The sequence below is a fragment of the Egretta garzetta genome, unplaced genomic scaffold, assembly GCF_000687185.1.
Source record: "Egretta garzetta isolate BGI_Z169 unplaced genomic scaffold, ASM68718v1 scaffold424, whole genome shotgun sequence".
NCBI lineage: Eukaryota > Metazoa > Chordata > Aves > Pelecaniformes > Ardeidae > Egretta > Egretta garzetta.
The window spans coordinates 2,846,622-2,866,769 of NW_009259489.1; the positions used below are offsets into that span (position 1 = coordinate 2,846,622).

The 20,148-nt window shown below is 42.2% G+C and overlaps 1 protein-coding gene across 8 annotated transcripts in view; it reads right to left on the reverse strand.

Moving 5' to 3' along the window:
• Nucleotides 1-2,894: 2,894 nt before the first annotated feature.
• The window catches only part of CDK7 (cyclin dependent kinase 7), a 29,265-nt gene continuing 12,011 nt past the window's right edge, over nucleotides 2,895-20,148 (reverse strand). For 4 of the 8 annotated variants that reach the window (XM_035892788.1, XM_035892785.1, XM_035892789.1 and 1 more), the window contains 3 exons: nucleotides 18,125-18,211; nucleotides 10,422-10,571; nucleotides 6,069-8,961 (listed from right to left, as the gene is read on the reverse strand). In XM_035892788.1, the coding sequence (XP_035748681.1) occupies nucleotides 8,785-8,961; nucleotides 10,422-10,571; nucleotides 18,125-18,211 (414 nt within the window). In that variant the 3' untranslated portion in view covers nucleotides 6,069-8,784. Of the gene's footprint in view, nucleotides 4,051-4,522; nucleotides 4,759-6,068; nucleotides 8,962-10,421; nucleotides 10,572-18,124; nucleotides 18,212-20,148 lie in introns of those variants that run through there. The other 4 variants (XM_035892784.1, XM_035892783.1, XM_035892786.1 and 1 more) reach the window with 4 other exon arrangements.

Genomic DNA, 20,148 nt, shown 5'->3' on the forward strand with positions numbered 1-20,148 from the left:
TATTTGGAAGAGACAGAACCTTCCCTGCCCAACCTCCTGTCCTTTTATTTGAAAGAGGTTCTAAAAGGAAAAAGACCTGGGGGTACTGGTTGACAGCCAGCTGAATATGAGCCAGCAGTGTGCCCAGGTGGCCAAGAAGGCCAATGGCATCCTGGCTTGTATCAGGAATAGTGTGGCCAGCAGGAGCAGGGAAGTGATCGTGCCCCTGTACTCGGTGCTGGTGAGGATGCATCTCGAATCCTGTGCTCAATTTTGGGCTCCTCACTACAAGAAAGACGTTGCATTGCTGGAGCATGTCTAGAGAAGAGCAACCAAGCTGGTGAGGGGTCTGGAGCACAAGTCCTTTGAGGAGCGGCTGAGGGAACTGGGGTCGTTCAGCCTGGAGCAGAGGAGGCTGAGGGGAGACCTGATCGCCCTCTACAACTGCCTGACAGGAGGCTGTAGGGAGGTGGGGGTTGGCCTCTTCTCCCTGGTAACAGGCGATAGGACGAGGGGGAATGGCCTCAAGTTGCACCAGGGCCGGTTTAGGTTGGACATTAGGAAAAAATTTTTCAATAAAAGGGTTGTTAAGCATTGGAACGGGCTGCCCAGGGAAGTGGTGGAGTCCCCACCCCACAGGTAGGTGAGGTGCTTAGGGACATGGTTTAGCGGTGGGATGGCAGGGTTAGGTTAACGGTTGGACTTGATGATCTTAAAGGTCCTTTCCAACCCAAACGATTCTATGATTCTATGAAATAAATAGAAATTTTCTGAATAAGTTGCTCACAAATAGAAGGGAAAAGAAACTCCACTAGAACTGACTGCAGAGATGATATGAGGCTAGTTCAATAACATCAAAACTCAGATTTTATTCCAGCTCTACTTGGGGAAGCTTGAAAATGAGAAATTGGCATTATACGATGAAAAAAGTTTGGCCAAGAGGAGTTCTCAAGCTGGTGAGAACAGAGCTGCTTCTGTGGCTTTCCTGGTAGTGTGGTGGGCTATAGGAGGAACAAATCTAATTCCCAGCAGGTCTTCAGGAAGATTAGAATAAACAAAAGATACTCCTAGGCAGTGCTGTGTTTTGGAGCCAAAAAGAGACTTGCAGCCATGCTTGTCTTTTCCCCAGCCTTTCACACCACTGGGTATCAGCATGGTGTATGTCAAAACACAACCTGCCAAAAGTGTTCAAAGCACTCGGTTTAGCTCTTCAAGAATTTTCTCTGTCTCAACCTGACAAACTACATCCCAACCTATCCCTGTTTTATCCTGTGATTTTGCTACAGCCCTGTGGAGAGAATACCTTACCTCAGAGATGAAGTTGACATAGTTGAGTATGAAATGCAAGGGGGAACAGAGGGATTCAAAGAAAAGCAGGCCTAACTATAGCCTTTTCTGTATCAACCCCTCCCTTCACTTGGAGAAGCAAATGAGTATTAAAAGGTCACAGGTGAAACCTGCTCTGTACTGGAATCACGTAACACATGGAGCGTAAGCATTTGTGCACTGGGAGAAATGGCTGAGTAGGAGTTAAGCGAGCAGTGTACATGCAATAAGTCAAGAGAACAAGAGCAGTCACAAAAGCCAAGAATGAATACAGGTAAAAGCAAAGAACTGGCAGTGCTGCAGTGGATCGTGCAGCATTGGTACCAATCAAGGACCAGGGAGACAAGATGAGGATGTGATAGCTAGCAGTCCTTGTTCTCCATGCCACCATAAGTAATCCTGGTATCTGTGAGAAAATTAAATCGCTTTTGTTTAAAACAGAGTGCACCTTCCTCTTCTGTATTGTGTGCTCATACAATGAGTTTTGCTACATTTATTGTGGCAACAAAGTGGAAGGAAGAAAACAAGATTTTAATTGAATTATATAAATGATATCAGTACAATGCATACAAGTTACTCAAATTCCATTAGGTCTCAAGGTAAGAGCCATCAAGTTTGCAAGAGTACTAACCTTTCTGGATGAAACAGCAGTAATGCATGATAAAAAGGTGGTAAGGGCAGAAACATCTCAACCCAAGAGAGACAGCATTCAGATTACATTCCACAACTTAGGCCTTTGCACAAGCACGCATGCACGTTGCAGGCTCAAGGCAACCCATCCTTGATTGTTATGGTTCTGAACAAAAGCCAAGTAGATTGCAGCAGCTGTATACTCAATGAATTGGTGTGATAAAAGACAGATTGTCAAAGCCAAAGCGTGATTCGCATGATATAAAGCTTACAAGGTAAGTCACAAATTAAACAGTATGTAGACGACTAATTGCATATGACTGCATATTAAATTACATTCACCAGGAGTCCAAAATATTCCTTCCAGAGTTCTGACCAAAGTCACAGAAGTTAAATCAAACTACCCAAAAGCCTGAGATTATGAAAAAACATTGCACTGATGCTTTTTCTAATCTTATCTTATGCTGTGATGTACATACACTTTTATCTATGCACATGCCACCATTAAGAGCAAGGCAATTTTAGTCCCTGATGCAGGTGGCTTCATTCATGAACTCAGCTGAAAACAAGACTTACTGTGTATCCTCACAGTATAGAACAGGTCCCAACCATACATGCAGTGCACAACATGACAAATGAATTGCAGGGTGGGAGCTGGAAGGGAACAGATCCTGGACTTACATTATATAGAAGCATTGTTATTTCTGAGCATCTGCTGTGGTTAAACATATGACTCGAAGCATACAAGACAGTAGTCTTGGTCACAAAACAGCCCCTCTCTTCAACCCCACTTTTACAGAGCACAGTAACTATTCTCTATACATTCAAACACTGACTGCCCATCTAACTCAGTACCTACTCTACTTTTGCCAACGGGAGCTTAGAGGATTGCTACTTAGAATCACAGAACAGTTTGGGTTGGAAGGGACCTTAGACATCATCTCATTCCACCCCCCCTGCCATGGGCAGGGGCACCTTCCACTAGACCAGGTTGCTCAAAGCCCCGTCCAACCTGGCCTTGAACACTTCCAAGGAGGGGGCATCCATAGTTTCTCTGGGTAACCTATTACAGTGCCTCATCACCCTGATAGTGAAGAATTTCTTCCTTATATCCGGTCTAAATCTACACTCCTTCAGTTTTCTACTGGAAAAACATTTCCTTCAGGTAACGGTATTGCCTAGGCACACGCAGCATTTGACAAGATGGCAATAATGGTGCTACTCTCAAAGCAGAGCTGACAGAATACTTACAATTGTCACTGCTGTGCAAACTCTATTTGTTACAACAATAGTTAGGACACTTACTGAAAAATGCAGTATCTGTTAAAACAGGGGCTGAAGGTTTCTGGGCTTTGAAGTCCAGTCAGAATGCTGCCCTAGATAGGTCCAATGCAAAAAAGTTTACAGTACTCGTAACTCTCTCTTCCCTACTCAGATTAATGTATTTTTGTACATGTTCCTGTGGGAAGTAGGACTGCAGGTCTCTTAATTCCCCAGCCTGCATTCATGATGATAACGTTTGGTTACAGAGACAGTAAAAACTGCTGGAACTAATGTCATTTGATAAACGTCTTCTCTACACTGTCAATTAGATCTTCATAGGAAATTTAATTTTCTGCTGCCGCCAACCAATACGGAACACGGTAGGGTACTGGGAGACTAGCAACTGTTCTCCCTTACAAAGCCAGCATACTTCACATTGGCTCAAGGTAGGAGTAAAAAGAAGGAACACAGGAGCAAGAAGATGGTTGCTCCTCCTCTGCAAGCCTCAAAGTCGTCTACTAATACACTCGCCACATAGATGAGAAAACAATGCTGAAAGTGGTTCACAGGTGGGAAAATGACAGTGGCTCACCAGGTATCCCTGAGATTCACTGCACAACAGAGGTGGGCATGTGGTTAAGCTGCATCAACAGCACCTACTGGCTTGTTCCTCTCCACTGCAGAAGTTTGGTTACTCAGCAGCCACTCTGCAACACAGCCATGCTGGAAATCAGGCAACAGAGCTGAGCCCAGTATCTGCACTACGAATTGTTTAACAGCCACAGGTTGACAGGAGGGCTGTATTAGTTTTCCCAGCTGGGTCTCCCTCCATCTCCTATTGCAATCTTGAGGCTGTGAAGGGAACAGTATTTATACGCTCTCAGATAATTTCTCCTGGAAGACTGGAGTCTGCAAAAAGACCCCAACACTTCACATTCAATCTGTGCATCATACTGTTTTCAATGTAGCGAATGTGTCCTTGTAAAGCCTTAATGCATGACTGCTGAGAGAGCACATGCAAACTCATTTGTTAATACACTGGCATATTAACTGGAACAAAAAAGCATCCTGCCCTTCCCTTATAATGATACATTTTTTCCAACATTTATTACAGCGTTGGCAGAAAATCGTATGTACATCTAAGCCCCAGGAGAGAAGCGTGTTATTTGTACTTTTCCTCCTTAGGGTGTGCATCTGTACAGGATAGCATGCAATTCAGCATAAAGGTTCAGCAAAATCTGTGTACATCTGTAGCCAGCAAAGCAGTTTTGACAGTTACTACCTCAAAGCACAAGTCAAAGTAACGAGACAGCAAACCAGAGAAAGGAATTGTCTTGTTTTGCTCAAAAACATTTTTATTAAAAAAAAAAAAAGTAGGGTTAATCAGGTTTACTCTGTTTCAGTAAGGAAATATTAAATTCACATTTTACATATGAAAATACTATAAAATAATCATCCAGTGACTATTACAGCGTTTTTTCAATGGTTGGGACTCGGGCCATTTTCATTCATTTTCATCCACCATCCACAGCAATCAAAAAATCAATTTTTTTGGTAATCCTGAAAAGTGTAAATGACAGTGTTACCAAAGTAAAGGGGTTCAGCCCCTCCTCAAGGTTTTAGTATTCATTTGGTACTGTTCTTGAGACATACCTACTCTGAGACGCTTTTGCTGCAGGAGCAGTACACAATTACTTTTTCTGCTGAATCTATGAAAGGGTGCTAGAATCAAAGCTCATTTGAACCTCCCAATGAGTCCCAAATTCTGTAATTAAGTGTTAATTGCATTTGGGATACATGTAAGTATTTCTCTTTGTTGGTATAAAAAACTAGCCAGTTAATTCTACTTTTAAATCTAAGAAAGGCAAGCTATTCTAAGGCTTAACCCCACCCCACCACACATATACTCTTAATGATAATTCTTATGTGCTGTCACTACCCAGCAATAAGCTGTCTGCAGGAAGTAATAGCCCTCTTAATCTCTGCCTCATTCTTTAATCACGACCTTGTTTAACATCAGCTGTAGAGATGATGAGGGCAGCAATACTTTTCTGATTCTATTCCAGATCTTGTCCTCTCATTTCTTCATATACTACTTATTTATAATGCAGACAGAATAAACCATAGCTGCCTTCTGGGATGGATGTGAAGCTTACTATCAAAGGATCCAACTGGTTTTGCCTGCCCTATAGGCAGAGGTCTTCTCTAAAAGAGACATTGAATCACACCTGTGAATTTTAAATGAATGCCCAAACAATATGAATTCTTAACCTTTGATATGAATAGAATGGTATTTTTTTCTCCCCAAATCAGTGTATGATAGTTCTGAAATTAGATAGATTCCTTATACTGTGTTAACTGAGGAAAAAGTTTAGTGCTGTATCTTTTATACCCTGTTTTGTGAACCTATGGCTCCAAGGAAATGCAGATTAATAGGACTAGAAATTGGTGTCCTGGGGAAGGAGTGCTGCTTTTGATTAAGTGTTTGCCAGAGTGGAGAAGATGGACAATGATGTCATCATAGCACCAGTTGCCTCCACATACCTCACTGACCAGCAATAAGTGGTAGCAATAGCTAGACATGATGCACACTTCATACTTTTCACAGGCAGTCATCCATCTAGCAATAGTTTTCCCCTGACAACACAGAGGCTGTTTTTTGAGAAGTACAGCTGCTGCACAGTGAAGTTTGGTGAACATGCCCCACAGGCCACAGAGAATTGTTCTGGTGGAAAAGTGGCACTTATGGGGATGGCGTAAATTCTTTCTCCTGGCAGACAGCCCCTGGTGCCAACACTTTAAAAGAGGCTACCCATCAGTAATCACTCAGTCCGTTCTGCTAAGTTCCAGAGCGCTACCTCAGCTGCAAGCACAGGCCGGCCTAGGGATTTCAGGGGATGCAACTTATTTTTCTTTGAAATTACACATTTCTACCCTCAATACCAATAAAAACACTCTGTGCTTCAAATTTTATTTAAACGAAGGCTGTAGGATTGTTCTTCCAAACCAATATTCAGATTTTAACTTTAGATGATAATGCCATGCAAGGATGTCAGATGAAATCCAGGGTAGCAGATCTGTTAGCTCTAGCATTGTGTCTCTCTCCTTTAACTTTCATTGGCACTAGAGGATCTACCTTTGAGACCCTCTGGTTCTGAGCGTCCAGCTAAGGCAGTAACAGAGCATAATGGAAAATCCACATCAGAAAATCCATTATGTTTCCATTTCTGCTTAGTGGAAGTGATACTGCTTCTTATACTGATACTCAGATATCTGTCTCAAAAAGTAATGCTGACTTCCTAAATGCCTTGGTTACAGCCAATCTTAAAACTCCTGGAATTTAACACTCAAGTCTGATTTCCTCTTGCTGAAGATGATGACTTTCGGAAAGACATTAAAACAATGAAGTGTTCTGGATACAGAGCTGGATACAGCTCTGGAAGCTCTGCTCGTTGTCAAATGCAAGACTTCAAATGGTTAAGTTACAGAACTCAAGAAAGCATTTCTTCCTCTTTCCTGTCCTTTAGTTAACAAGCATATTTTAGGGCATGTACTCCTAAACACTAATCACAGACCCTCACACAGGCCCTTGCAAAAGGAGCTGAATTAATTACCTAAGCTACAGTAACCTGACAAGTTCCCACGTGTCAGCTGACCAACAGTACCGGGGTCAGCAAAGAGCATGCAAACAGTAAACTGATTAAATTTTTCTTTGAGATTAGAATCTTAAGCTAGTGAACTAATGCATTTTTTGACACAGACTATGAAACAAGTCTAAGTGCCAAAAACTAAGTTAAACTCTAATAATGGGTGGGAGTAACTATGACTCTCTTAAGACAGGATCATAACTACTAACCAAGCATAGCTGCAGGTCACACCTCCTCGTGATCCCACTGGATACCCTTCTGGGGTAACTAAGAGAACTCCTTGAACACTGGGGCAGAGGTCATAGTTCCTCCCGCCCTATCAATGGGCTTCACTGATCATTCAATAGTATGTAAAAAGGTGAAAGATTTCCGTCACCAAGATTGTATTGTTGCCCAGAGCCTGTAGCGCAGGTAGTAGTTGGGCCCAGTCTGGCAGCCTTGGAGGGTGCTGCTGTCTGGCTTTAGCACACCCTCACATTAATTTGGCAAAATGAGCCGTCCGATGCGGGTTACATTCATATTGGTGACCACATAAACACGTCCTTTGGACTTCTGTGATTCATTGGTCACTAAAAACATCAAAGACCACAACAAATTGGTGGAAGAGATATTAAATTTAAATTCGTATGAGTTTAACAATTCAAAGATTGAAGGACTGGAATGGTATCATCCTTCCACCCGGACTGACAGGTTGGCTGTGTTTCCAGAGGTGTATGAGGTACCTACCTCTCTGTAGATATTGTGCATGTTTGTGAGTCAAGCGCAGACTGTTTAAGATCATAATGAATAAATAGATTGTAACTGTACTATTTGATTGACTGTAAATAAACTGATTTCTTCTATCTAAGGCAGGAGTTGGACTCCACTGGAGAGTGCCTAGGGTGATAAAAGCTTGGGCAAAAGGGCGTAAGTTAGGGTGTGATAGTATGTAGGGATGTTATGAGTTTGGAATCATGACACATCATCTACATTTCCTGCCAAAAGACGTTAACGACCAGTCTTTGCCAAGGTGGATGGGCCACCTTTATTTAACCCAGAAAAGGAGTATGTGTAGTTTTATATATGTTCGATAAACAGCTGTGTCTCTGAATTCAAGACGAAATGCACTTTCACGGAAGCACATCCATTCCCAAAAGATATCACTCTTGCATCAAAACAGAGTCTCATACTGGATATAAAAAAAAGCTGATGCTAACCTGACAGCTGCTATCTTGTATATTCCAGCTGTTAAGACAACCAACTCCAAGATCCAGTATTTGCCTCTCTACTAGAAGGTCTGAGTAATTTAGTGTCAGATACAGGTCTTGAGTCCTCAGAGCTTTCCTTGCCATGAAGATATGAAGTACATGCCACTGTTTGGGGAAGACTGGAGGCTCCAAGTAGAAGTAAATGTTAGGAAATAAGCTTGCCTTTTAAAAGGGCCACAGAAACATGCTTGATGTTCCTTACGCAGAGCGATCTTAACAGTTAATTTGCTTAGTCTAAGAGATAGAGAGCAGAAATCTCTTTTCTGAAGCTGATTAATATTCTCCAGTCTGTCACTTGAAAGAATAACATGCTATCTTTCTCCTTCTCACCCCTTTTTTGTTTTAAGTGATGTAAAGTTATTCACAGCTCAGTAAGAGGTCTCAGAAAAATAAAAAAGGGCATTGTAATAGCCTGTAATTTACTGGGTAGTAGCACACTCCATTACAGAAATTTACAGAATTAGGTATTTCTTCCAACAAATAGATTCCTAAGGGTCATAAGAGAGCCTTTTTTGTACCAGTTCTGTTAGATCACAGAACTAAGTCTTTCTTGCCCTAAAGCATTTATCCTAAAACATAAATCATTAAAGGGCTTCAGCTAGTGGTGGTGCCCAGGGATGTAGTCCATTCAGAGAGTTTTTGTTCTGAAACACTGGAAGTATCACATTCTCTCTGAGCATGTAGCCCCTATTTTACAACAGGTGAAACATTAACAGGTTACCTTGGTCTATTCCTTCTGTTCTTTTCCTTTTTAAATTTAAAAGTGCATTTTGTTGCTCCTTTACAGCTTCTGCAGGACAGTTTGGTCTCGGCAGCTGATTTCCTGGAGTTGGTCCTGGTCGGTTACTAAAATACTTCTGTTTCAATGCCTTAATGATAAGGGAAGAAAAATAACCAACTAATTAGTATAAAGTGTCAGAACACCATCTATAAAGAGGTTATAATGAAATAAGGCACTTGCAATTGGGACTTCAAAACTACTTTGACACAGGTGGCCTTGGGGCAAATCAAGATTTTCTGTTCTGAATGACTACCCACAACACTTTGATTTGTAAGACAAGAGATAACGGTGTATGGATATTTTTAAATAGTGCTCAGACATCCTAACAAAACGCTAGACAACACTGCAGGAGGTCTCGTACAAACAGCAAGTTTCTAGCTCTGAAGAGCTTACATTCTGAATAGACAGATGAGACAAGCGGATAAAGAAGAAAGTGGGAATAAAGAAAGATTAAAACAATGTATATAAAGCCTTGATCAGGTCCAGGACCTGGACACCAGCTGTTCTGCTAGCTTTTAAGATACGTGGCTAATGTCAGTTACATAGTATTCAATGCCAGCTATAAACCAAGCCAATACAGTAAGCGCAAGTTGTTTCCTGCCTTAACCTGTGGCATTGTCAATAAAAATGCTAGACTAGAAAAATCATATATATTCAATATTCAAGTCACCATCCTACAATATGACCTGTAAAATGACTTCATACATATGAACTAGTACAGAGGTGTCCCAAGCGTAGCAGAACTAATTGTTTGGAAACTTATATTGAATGTTCTTGAAGATGGAGACAAAACCAACCTGAGTGTACTCTGAAAAAGTCTTCTAGTAAAGAGGTATGTAACACATGCACTAATCCCATGGATAGGGATCTGCCTTGTCTAACAAGCAATGAGGGAGTCCTGGCCTTAAGGGGACAGCTCTGTTTCTTGCATGCTTCCCTAACAGTGTAAGGTGACAGAAATACAGTTTTGAAACTGCCAACTGCTGCTTCTTCCTCATAGCAGAAATCAGTATTCTGAACTAGAACACTGAGATTTTCATTGAAAGTCCTTCATCTATCCCCATAAAGGAGTAGTGAAATCGAGATCAGTTTCACCCAAGTATAATGGAAAAGGATGTTCAGATCAGAATGCTGGTTTAAATCACCACTGAATTTCATGTTAAAAATAATCTAAAAAGTTTAAATGAAGTTGAAGAAGAGCCTGGATGAAGTAAGGATGAAAACCTTTCAGACCCAAGGAATAAGATATGCCAGTTAAGACTTAAGTGTCTGAATTTTGAATGTCAAATATAATGACTGTCTGAAGGCCATGACTGATACACCTTTTAGTTGTTTACCTTTGCTCTGCATTGGGAATGGAAATGATCAGTCAGCCTTATTTATGTCTTTCAGAGTTCTCTCTATAAAACACTGGAAGTATGTTTCTAGTATTTCACAGGCAGAGCTATGACATTTCATTTCAAACTTGGCTTACTGGCTTCAAAGTACATTTATCTGATATTAACAGTAGGTTAATGAACATTAGGACACAATACAAGTGTACTATACCTGAGTAGCCGTAACCCTAGTGCAAGGATTAAACGTGAATAAGCCTTGCAGAAGATTAAGCAAATCATCACCAGCTGCACTGAAGATATGTTGAAGTGGCATTCCAGGGAAAGACTTAAATGTGACATAATCTGGAAGACTTGTCATCCCCTACAAAGATCAAAAAAAAGGAATGTATGTTTTTCAAGTTAGAAAAGAGTTCAGCTTTTCACAGAAAGGGAACTTTATATGGCTGTCTTTCAGCAGAAGAAAATTATCTTTCAAAACACCTTGCTAATACTTAGTCACTGAAATAAAATAAATGTAGGAATACTAGGCATAAAGAGGTTTTTTTTTTTTTAGTAACCGTTACAGTTGTTTCATACTTTCCCTTTCCAAGTGATCTGTCCTTCCCTTGCTTTAGGGACCAGTCCAAAAGGAAAAACTGCTAACAAAGAAAGGAAGTATGACAGAACCTTAAAGTGGGTGCAGACAAATGAAGTAAAAACTTTTTTCTTTTGCAAACTGACATGGTGAAAGAGACAAGAGTTATAAAAGAGCCAGTCTGCATTTTCTCCAAGTCAATAATACACTGTCCTCCTCCTCAAAGTTAACTCATCATCATGAGCATTTTGACCTACTTTTGAAATGCACAGCTGAAACTCTTTATCTGAGGGGATAGAGGGAGGGAAGAAACACATGCCAACCAGTTAAACAACAGATGAATTGAGTACTTTTTTCTCCTGTAGGTATGAAATCAATCCCACTATATTCAAATTCTATCATAAAAATGATCTAGTAACAAACAATTATCCAAATGTCATATTTTAATAGTGTTTTAAGTATTTTACATTTCTAGTCATCACACTTCAGTAAGTTTATCCAAGCAAAATAAAATAGTAACACTGAAGTGAAAAGCAGGCTCAATCAATTATCATCTTGACACTAAAGGCTTCAATTCTTGAAATGCATGGATTTGCAAATTAAATTGGGAATGTACCATCTCTGTCATGCTAGCAAATCACCTATTCTCTCCTTTCCCCACCTCTGTCTTAACTCGTCCTCTCCAAAGAATGCAGAAATGTCATTACAAAAATCTTCATGTGCCTCATTTAGAAACTCAGAGCAACAACAGGATTGTGTGGGGCTGGTAGTGCCTTATATGACACTTCTCCGTATGGCTATAGCTCTATTTGGCAATCGCGTACCATAGCATTTGAGCACTATTCACACAAAGGAAAAGTGGCATGCAGAAAGGGCAGAGGTGGGATGTGATGACTGGTTAATGAGTCCAAAGTGCACTTCTACAACTCAGCTACAAAAAAGGACACTTTGGTCAGGGAATTCTGGACCCCCTGTGCCCAGCGCCTTGTCCAAGTCGCTCATCCGAAGAAGCCATGCCCGGCTTCTTGTCAGCTGACTGATAACTATGGTTATGTAGGTCATTGTGTGCCCTGATGTTAAGTTTAGCCCAGTATTACTGAATTAGTGGATTTACTGCCATCTTGACCCAGATAATGATACTACTGATTTGTACTTGTTACTGCACCATTATTCTCAGATAAACTGTTTATCCCTAAAGTGATTGGTCTGGTGTCTGTTACCATATCCTGAACCTGTAACTTGGCTGGGCCACCTGTGGTGTCAGAAGTGGGATATGGTACGCACCATCATTACCTGCCCCAGCCTTGTAGTGGACGCCCTGATTAGTTGTTTTGCCCTGCCCATAGACACCAGATTCTCTGACAGAGAATGGTACCTGTTGCCTTTTCCCTAGCTCCTTTAATTAGAGAAATTCAGAAAGACAAAAACATGAAGGGAGAGTTAATCTGGCTATTCCTCTTTTGCTCACTGTCTCAGAAACACTGAGCACCATTTGACTGCAACCAAAGCCTGAGCTGTCTCCCTACAAAAAGAATTAGTTCAAGCCCAACAGAATACTTGGCCTGCGTTTGAAGACAAGACTCTCACTACTGCCTGTGATAAAAGCATGCAGGCTTGTGGGGAGAAATTAGAGTGCCTTGTGGTCCCCCTGGTGGCCTGAAAAAAACTTGCCCGGCAGCTGGAAGCTACAGAAAAGGGCGTTTCTGCAACAGAAATACATAAAGCTTTATATATTGACCAAGACGACTGGGAAGGAAATATTTGATTCAATTTGGATTCAAACAATGATACATTAGACTCTTGAAGCCCAATGAGACTTACAAATCTCATCAATTACTGAAACTGAGCAACGTTAGCATTGCAAATATCTCTGAACATCCTTTCACAAACATACACCCAGCCAAATTAAGGAAGCGCTATTGCAGATCTGTTACTTTGGACCACTTAGCCTGGCCTGCAAATACGAGGGGTGGATACCATCCAAATTTCAGAATCAGAAGCTCAGACTCTCACTTTAGGGTCTGGAACCTGACTACAAATTCCACCAGAAAATACAGGCTCTGTTCTTTTGGGCATCAACAGCTTATGTTCAGAGAGATGTGCCCAGGTATGACTGAGGACCCTGGCTATTCCCTGGCCAGTCCCACAGATACAGAGTTGAGCATAGCTAGGTTGGTTATCAATCAAGCTTTAAATGTAGGCACTGTGGCAGATGAAGACCTATCACCATCCTACTGAGATGCAGCAGTGCCTACTAGTCAAAAAGGGTCCACTCGTAAGACATTTGATGCCAACAGGCGCTGGCCTTACAGGTGCAGCACCCAGCCCCACATGGTCCTTGCAAATCATAGAATCATAGAATGTTTTGGGTTGGAAGGGACCTTTCGAGGTCCAACCCCCCTGCAATGAGCAGGGACACCTTTAATTTGATCAGGTTGCTCAGAGCCCAGTCCAACCTGACCTTGAATGTTTCCAGGGATGAGGTCTCCACTACCTCTCTGGGCAACCCATTCCAGAGTTTCACCACCCTTACTATAAAGAATTTCTTCCTTATATCCCATCTAATCCAAAAGGAAGTTTCTGCTGTGCCTGTTCTTTCATCTTCCCGCCTCTCTACAGATGCAGCTATAGTTACCATCAAACCCCGTTGTGCCCCCATAAGTTAAAAAACCCCTTATGCCTCTGCAGAAGGGCCCTGACCAAAGAAGGGCACTTTGAAACATGGAAAGCCTGTTTGGCCCTGGGCATTCCAAAACAGGCAACACACAGAGTCCCAGCATCAGTGTCACTGGCTCTTGCCAACATTGTGCCATTATCCCATTGGAGGTGAAGGCTCAACTGCCTCTCCTGCCTGCCATTCCATGAGCTGGAGCCTGGAAACCCCAGCGTTGCATTACCCAAACTTTTTAGAGGTCCAGTTAGCACCACAGGGGGATGGCCAGAAGCCACCAGCCCCTCTGAGGTGCTGCGGAGGGTGCAGCTTGTATGGACTTCCAATGTAGTGCTAGATGTCACCATCATCAATAAATTGTGTTTGCACTGCCTCATTGATACAGGTGCTTAAATTTCTGTCATCAATAGATCACACACTGAAGGGGGCCACTTCCCTCATACTGCAGTAGCCTGTGGGTTCACAGGACTGCTCATAGCTCCTTTTATAGTCACAGCCAAGTATGACTTTCCTAATCAGTATATGGGCCTAAGGATCTGCAGTTTTGAGGGATTCTAACATCTTAGATACGAACCCACTCAGAAGCCTTCCACAATGCTCAAGGCAAGGTAGAGTATCTCAGTACTTCTGTACCAAACCACCCGCTAGTTCCAGTAAGTACCTCTCCTACCTCCCGTGACTCACGTTGTTAATTTACAGTAGCACCCTGTAAAACCATGAGCCCCAAACTTCATCACCTACCTCCCTTCTCGCAGGGCTGGAAGAACAGGAAGTAGTCATTCACACCCACGCCCCATTTAGCAGCCCCATCTGGACGGCGGGCAAAACCAACAAATGGGTCTTGGCTTCTGACTGTTGACTACTGTAGCATACATTCTGCCTCCTCTCTGCTTCAAGCAACAGTCCTAATAGCTGTTGAAGTACTCAACACCACATGCCCTGTTGCTTACCTATGGATGGCAAGTTTTGGATGTTAAAGATACGTTTTTCCAGTGCCCTGTCCACTCAAATGACCAAGGTCACTTTACTTTTACATGGAATAGCATTCAGTACACCTTTACTCATTTACTTCACGTTTATCACAATAGTCACATCCTTACTCATGGTCTCTTAGCCTTAGCTGAAAATTCTTCCTCTCCTGATCTCTCATCACCAGTATATCAACCACATCCTCCCGGGCAGACCTACACATGAATCTGTTGCACAACATAGGACCCTCTTAGTTTCAGAACTAAGAACATTGGCATCTTTCTATTCCTCCCTGCAAATGCCACAGTCCTGCCCAGAATGTATAAGTCTCCTTGTGTGCCAGTACAAAAGGTATTCCTGAAATAATCTTGCAATCTGTTTTATCTTTACCTACTTCCTCCTCCAAACAAAACCTCCACATATTTTAGGCACTTTATAAATTGCGGCATGCCCATGTCCCTGGCTGTAGTCAGCAAGTCCATCCTCTGTATTCCTTGCCGCAAAAGTATTTCACCTGGGACTGGAACACAAGTCATCAACAGGCCGTAGCCTTTCTCCTAAAAAGCATTCAGCAGTATCAATACTTAACACTCCTCATCCTTACTGGGAGATTTGACAGGGTCCAGTAGAGTGGAAATGGTGCCTGGTGGTGTCTGTTCCAGGAAAGAAGTACCAAGGACCCTACCCCTAAACCTATCCATTTTGGTAGCAAGGGGTGGAAAGGTGCACAAGCCTCATATTGTGAAGAGGAGTGTGCTTTACTTGCTACCTTTTCTGATGCGGACAAACTCCTTGGGGATCATTCCCTTACATTTCAGGGTTTACATCCTATTCTTCATTACGTGCTTCACAACCCTCCTTTCCCTGAAGGATGAACTCAATTAATTGCCACTCAATACTGGGTTCTAGGTATCCCTGTCATTGATGGAGCACAACCTTCAGGCCCTAACCACTGTATTCTCACACACCTTGCCTTTCCCATTCCTGTAGCTAGCAATGATCACTCAGATCTGCCTATAAATCCCTCCTTTCACAACCCCACAGGAGGGGCCTAGTTTACTGATGGTTCAGCAATTCTTTGCAGCAGTGTCTGGTTTGGGTGCGACACCACTGTCTACGCCATTGATGGCCAAATCATTATGGTCAATTGCCATGGTACTGCCCAGACAGCTAAAACTCACAGCCCTCTGCTTAGCCATTTGCTCCTCTACCCATACTGTCTGACCCCTGCGCTGTTCTTCTAGCTGCACCTGGTGGTTTTCCCTCTTGGAAAGCATGCTCCTTCTGTGCTCTTACTGCAGAAATTAGGGGCCACCTTCTTTAGGAAGATATTTGCATACTTTGGCTGTGGGCCATGTTGATCCCCATCCTGTTCACCCCACGGCTGAAGCGAGGTGGAATGACTGAGCAGATGCCACTGCTGCGATCAGAGGGGTGGAAGCAATAGTGGACACAGACACCCATGACAACTTGACAGCAGCCCAACAGTAGCAGACAAAACTGAGGAAACCTTAGCCCAAACCTGCAACTTGGAATGTGGAGCCACCATGGTAGCTCACTGGTTGCACGAGCGTTAGAGTTATCCCACTCTTAAAGCTTTAGCCCAGGTTGCCACACATGTGGAATGTATTTTCAACTGTAGCAAACAATGTATTCAAACTGCGTTGACAAGTGGGAAAACCTAGATTATGGACCCTCGCCACTTTAACACTGGTAGGAGGAAAACCCCACGGCTCCCCAGTATGGACTCCGTCTCTGAGACTGTATTATACCTCTATAACTCAAGAGCAGAATGTCACAGTTAACTCTGGGATTGTAAACAATTCAAATGCGAGATACCTCTGTATCAGTTAAGGAACCATCAATGGATTAATAATCAGTGTCTTGTATGCCTACGTTAACCCTTTTGTAGCATGAACCTTATATTTTCTCACCCTGTTTATACCATATGCCTTTGGGCTAATGCTCCAATAGCTCTCTTACACGTAATATTATTCCCATATCTCCAAGTCCCTCTCTTATTTCCTTTCCCAAACCCACCATATCATCCATACCCTTATCAGTATGAATTTATCTCTACCTGAATGGTTTTTGCAACATGAAGACTTGCATTGACTACTGAAACAGGCAAAGAGGACGGTACAACAAATTGTAGTAATCACACTACCAGTGCCAGAGACCAAACAAATCCTGGAAAGTGTTTTTAAGAAAAAAAAAAAAAAAAAAAAAAAAAGTCAAACGTAGTTGGCAGGAATCCCATTTAGGATGGCCTCCCATCATTAGGGGGATATGGAACATCCTACTTCTTTACCTAGTTGTTATCCTTATTTTGAATGGCTTCTTACTTGTTTTAGCTGTAATATTAAAGATTTGTACTTGGCTTTTGGCCTGCACTGTTCTAATGGTTTCTTGGCATACCACCTTGCAGCATATGAGGCACGGACCCCGGTTGGAGGTGCAACCAGAATCAGCTTTATTCAAAAAGAGCATGCTTTTATACTCAGTGCTCAAAGAAAAACTTCCATTAAAACTTCTCCGTTAGCCGTGCTGCAGGTACCGCTCACGTGACCGTCCTCCAATCACAGCACTGATCACATGCTTCATGCTTCCGGCTTCACTTCCTCCTTCCTGAGGTTCAGCTCAGGTGACCTACGTGACCGCCATTCCTTCTCCCCACACCACCTTATTAACTGTCTTGTCTCAATTTAATCCTTCATCACTCCACAATCAGACTCCACTCCACACCTGACACTCCCAGTGAGGTGGGTCATGTCAATGTCAGTATTGGCCTTATGCTGCCACGGCAAGACAACCACCCTTTCCCCCACACAGTCACATAAGCAAGGGGTGACAAGATAGGGCTAGTATTGTCTTACACAGCATCTCCTCTGCGTGGTGACCACACTTCTATGTGGGCTATAGCTCCATGTGGTGATTGTGCACTACTTAAGGAAGCATCCAAGCACCATTCACACAAAGGAAAACTGGCAGAGAGGGGGAGCAGAGGTGGGATGTGGTAACTGGTTCCACAACTTAACCACAAAAGAGGACAGTCTGGTCAGGGAATTCCGGACTCCTCGTGCCTCTCAGCTGGTCAAAGTCGCTCATCAGAAGTTACACCCTGCTTCCTGTCAGTCTCCCTGTTAACCATGCCCTGGCACTAAGTTTGGCCTGGTATTACTGAATTTACTGTCATGTCAGCGATCATTGTACTGTTGTTTTGTGTTTGTTACAGTACCGTTACTCCGAGATAAATTGTTTATCCCTAAAGCAGTTGATTTGGTATTTCTTACCATATCCCAAAACTGTAACTTACCTAGGCCAACCTAAGTCCCTACAGATTGTACCTACTTCTGAAAGTGATTAAAGCCTTTCAGGTTAAAGCAGACTAATTAGTCAAGCGTCTCAAAAACATTAAGCAACAACAATAATTTCAAACCAATAGCCATGGGAAACTGTGAAAAGAAACCAAGGCATTTCATTACTGTTGCTTAATGGTAACAACACTGCCATATTGACCAGAGATTTGCCAAGAGAAACAATAAATCTCAGCTGCTTATCCTCCACTTTGTGAGATCAGGCAGCTGCCTTCCGAAAATGTACTCCAAGTATTCTGACATACCCTTTAATTTAATTTCAAAAGCTAAAACAGAGAGTATCAAGTAAAACTAATGTCAGTCTGTTAAATGAAAGGACTCACAGGCCACTGCTCTTCCGTTGGTGTACCCAGTGTTTCAAATATCCTTGTCAGCTGGTCAAGATCAGAGTCTCCGGGTAAAAAAGGAACCTGGAAGAAGGCAACAGCATTTTATTGAATTAACTTCTGAACTTCAGTTCCAGAGAGGAGCTTTGAGCTATCCCTCATAATTGCAAGGCAAAAAATCTTTGTATACCAGCTGCCACAAAGAGGTACACTGAATATTTGAGTCTTTCTAGTGATGTCCAAAGAAATTCTGAAGGTTTCTTGCAACCCAGGCTTGTATCACTGACTTGATAGCAGAGCGCTAAATATAAGATTAAACCACCACCACATTAATGTAAAATAACTGAACACAGGAGAGGAAAGATTTTACATCTCAGTTGCCAGTTTAAAGTCAGTTGGTCACAGTGACCTTTCTATCATAGAATCACAGAACAGTTTGGGTTGGAAGGGACCTTAGACATCATCTTGTTCCAACCCCCCTGCCATGGGCAGGGACACCTTCCACTAGACCAGGTTGCTCAAAGCCCCATCCAACCTGGCCTTGAACACTTCCAAGGAGGGGACATCCATAGCTTTTTCTGGGCAACCTGTTCCAGTGCCTCACCACCCTCATCTGCTCACTACCCATTATCTGCACCCTGAAGTTAGGTTTTTACAATTCACTTCAAATGTCTTGAATGTATGTAACTGGATTGCAGAAGCAGCAGTTAAGACTGAGGAAATGAGATCCCAGCATGAGTGTGATCTGTGACCCACTAGGATAGAAACTGCCTAATCAGTGTCATGTCCCGTTTAATCTAAGCAGAAGACAGAAAAGGGGATATTTGCCCAGTTCAACCTGTAGCTTGTGCATCAGGCACACAATGCAAGAAAAAAGGGACCAAAGCAAAATTATGAAGAATTAGAGGCAGTATTTAACTAAGTAGGACAGAAAGACCATAATGAACATCCCTAGTACTAGGCAGTGTACTAAATTTTGGGGTCATGAAAGCCCCTTCAACATCAACCGCTTCTGTAAAGCTCCCAGAAGTTGCATTGTCCCTCAACCCAGTAGACTCAGGAAGAAAGACAGATACATTTAAAACTATCACAGAGATAAAACTGAACCACTGTATTTTCTGCTTTGTGAGAAACCAAAGAATCAACAGAATTCAACAATTTCTTATTTGCTTTGATTTTCCTTGAGTCTATCGAACTTCTGCAGGTCTAATGCATATTTATGTACACATCACTAGTGTTGTTTAAACAGCCACTGTACATTTCCATTTCTGAACTGCCAACCAAACTGTACCAGCACACCTGTTTGTATGATAAATCAAGGCAAAAGTTTTCTTTCAAGGTGTTTTTAGACTGATCAGTTCCCAAATCTGGGTCATGACATTGCCACATAAACATTTGAAGTACAGTCCAAAAACCAAGCAGAAACTGCTTACTCATGGATGATAAATTATACTGCAGGCTACCTGAGCTTTCAGCTGTGTCTGTGCCCCTACCCTCCACTCCCCACCTCACACTTTCATGTCCTCTACAAAGAGCTGCATAATAAAGGGCCTTCTTCAGTAAAACATACTTAAGAACCATTACATCTGTGTACCGTACTCATGAGTGGCACAGGATTAGCCTGATGTCAGCCTTCAGCTTTGTTCCAGTATTGTCAACTAACCACATCCTAGAAAAACATCAGTCTTCTGCTCATTACAAATAAACCCACAATTAAGGTACTGGTGATAATTATTTACAGTTATTCAGAAACAATGTATAAGGGATAGAGTATGCATGTATCTATGATGTCACATTTCTAGAAGGCTAGCAAATAAAACCAGATAGAAAGCTGTGTGAAAGGATAACACTCAGAGGACTGGAAGAATTATCTACTCCACCTTCCCCAAGGCAAGACTGTGACAGTTTGTTGCAATTTTTTTACCTAGCTGTTTTTAAAGACTTCCAATGACTGTGATGCTTATAAAACCTCAATCTATTCCGAAACTTAAATTTCCTTACAGTTAACAAGCTTTTGGAAG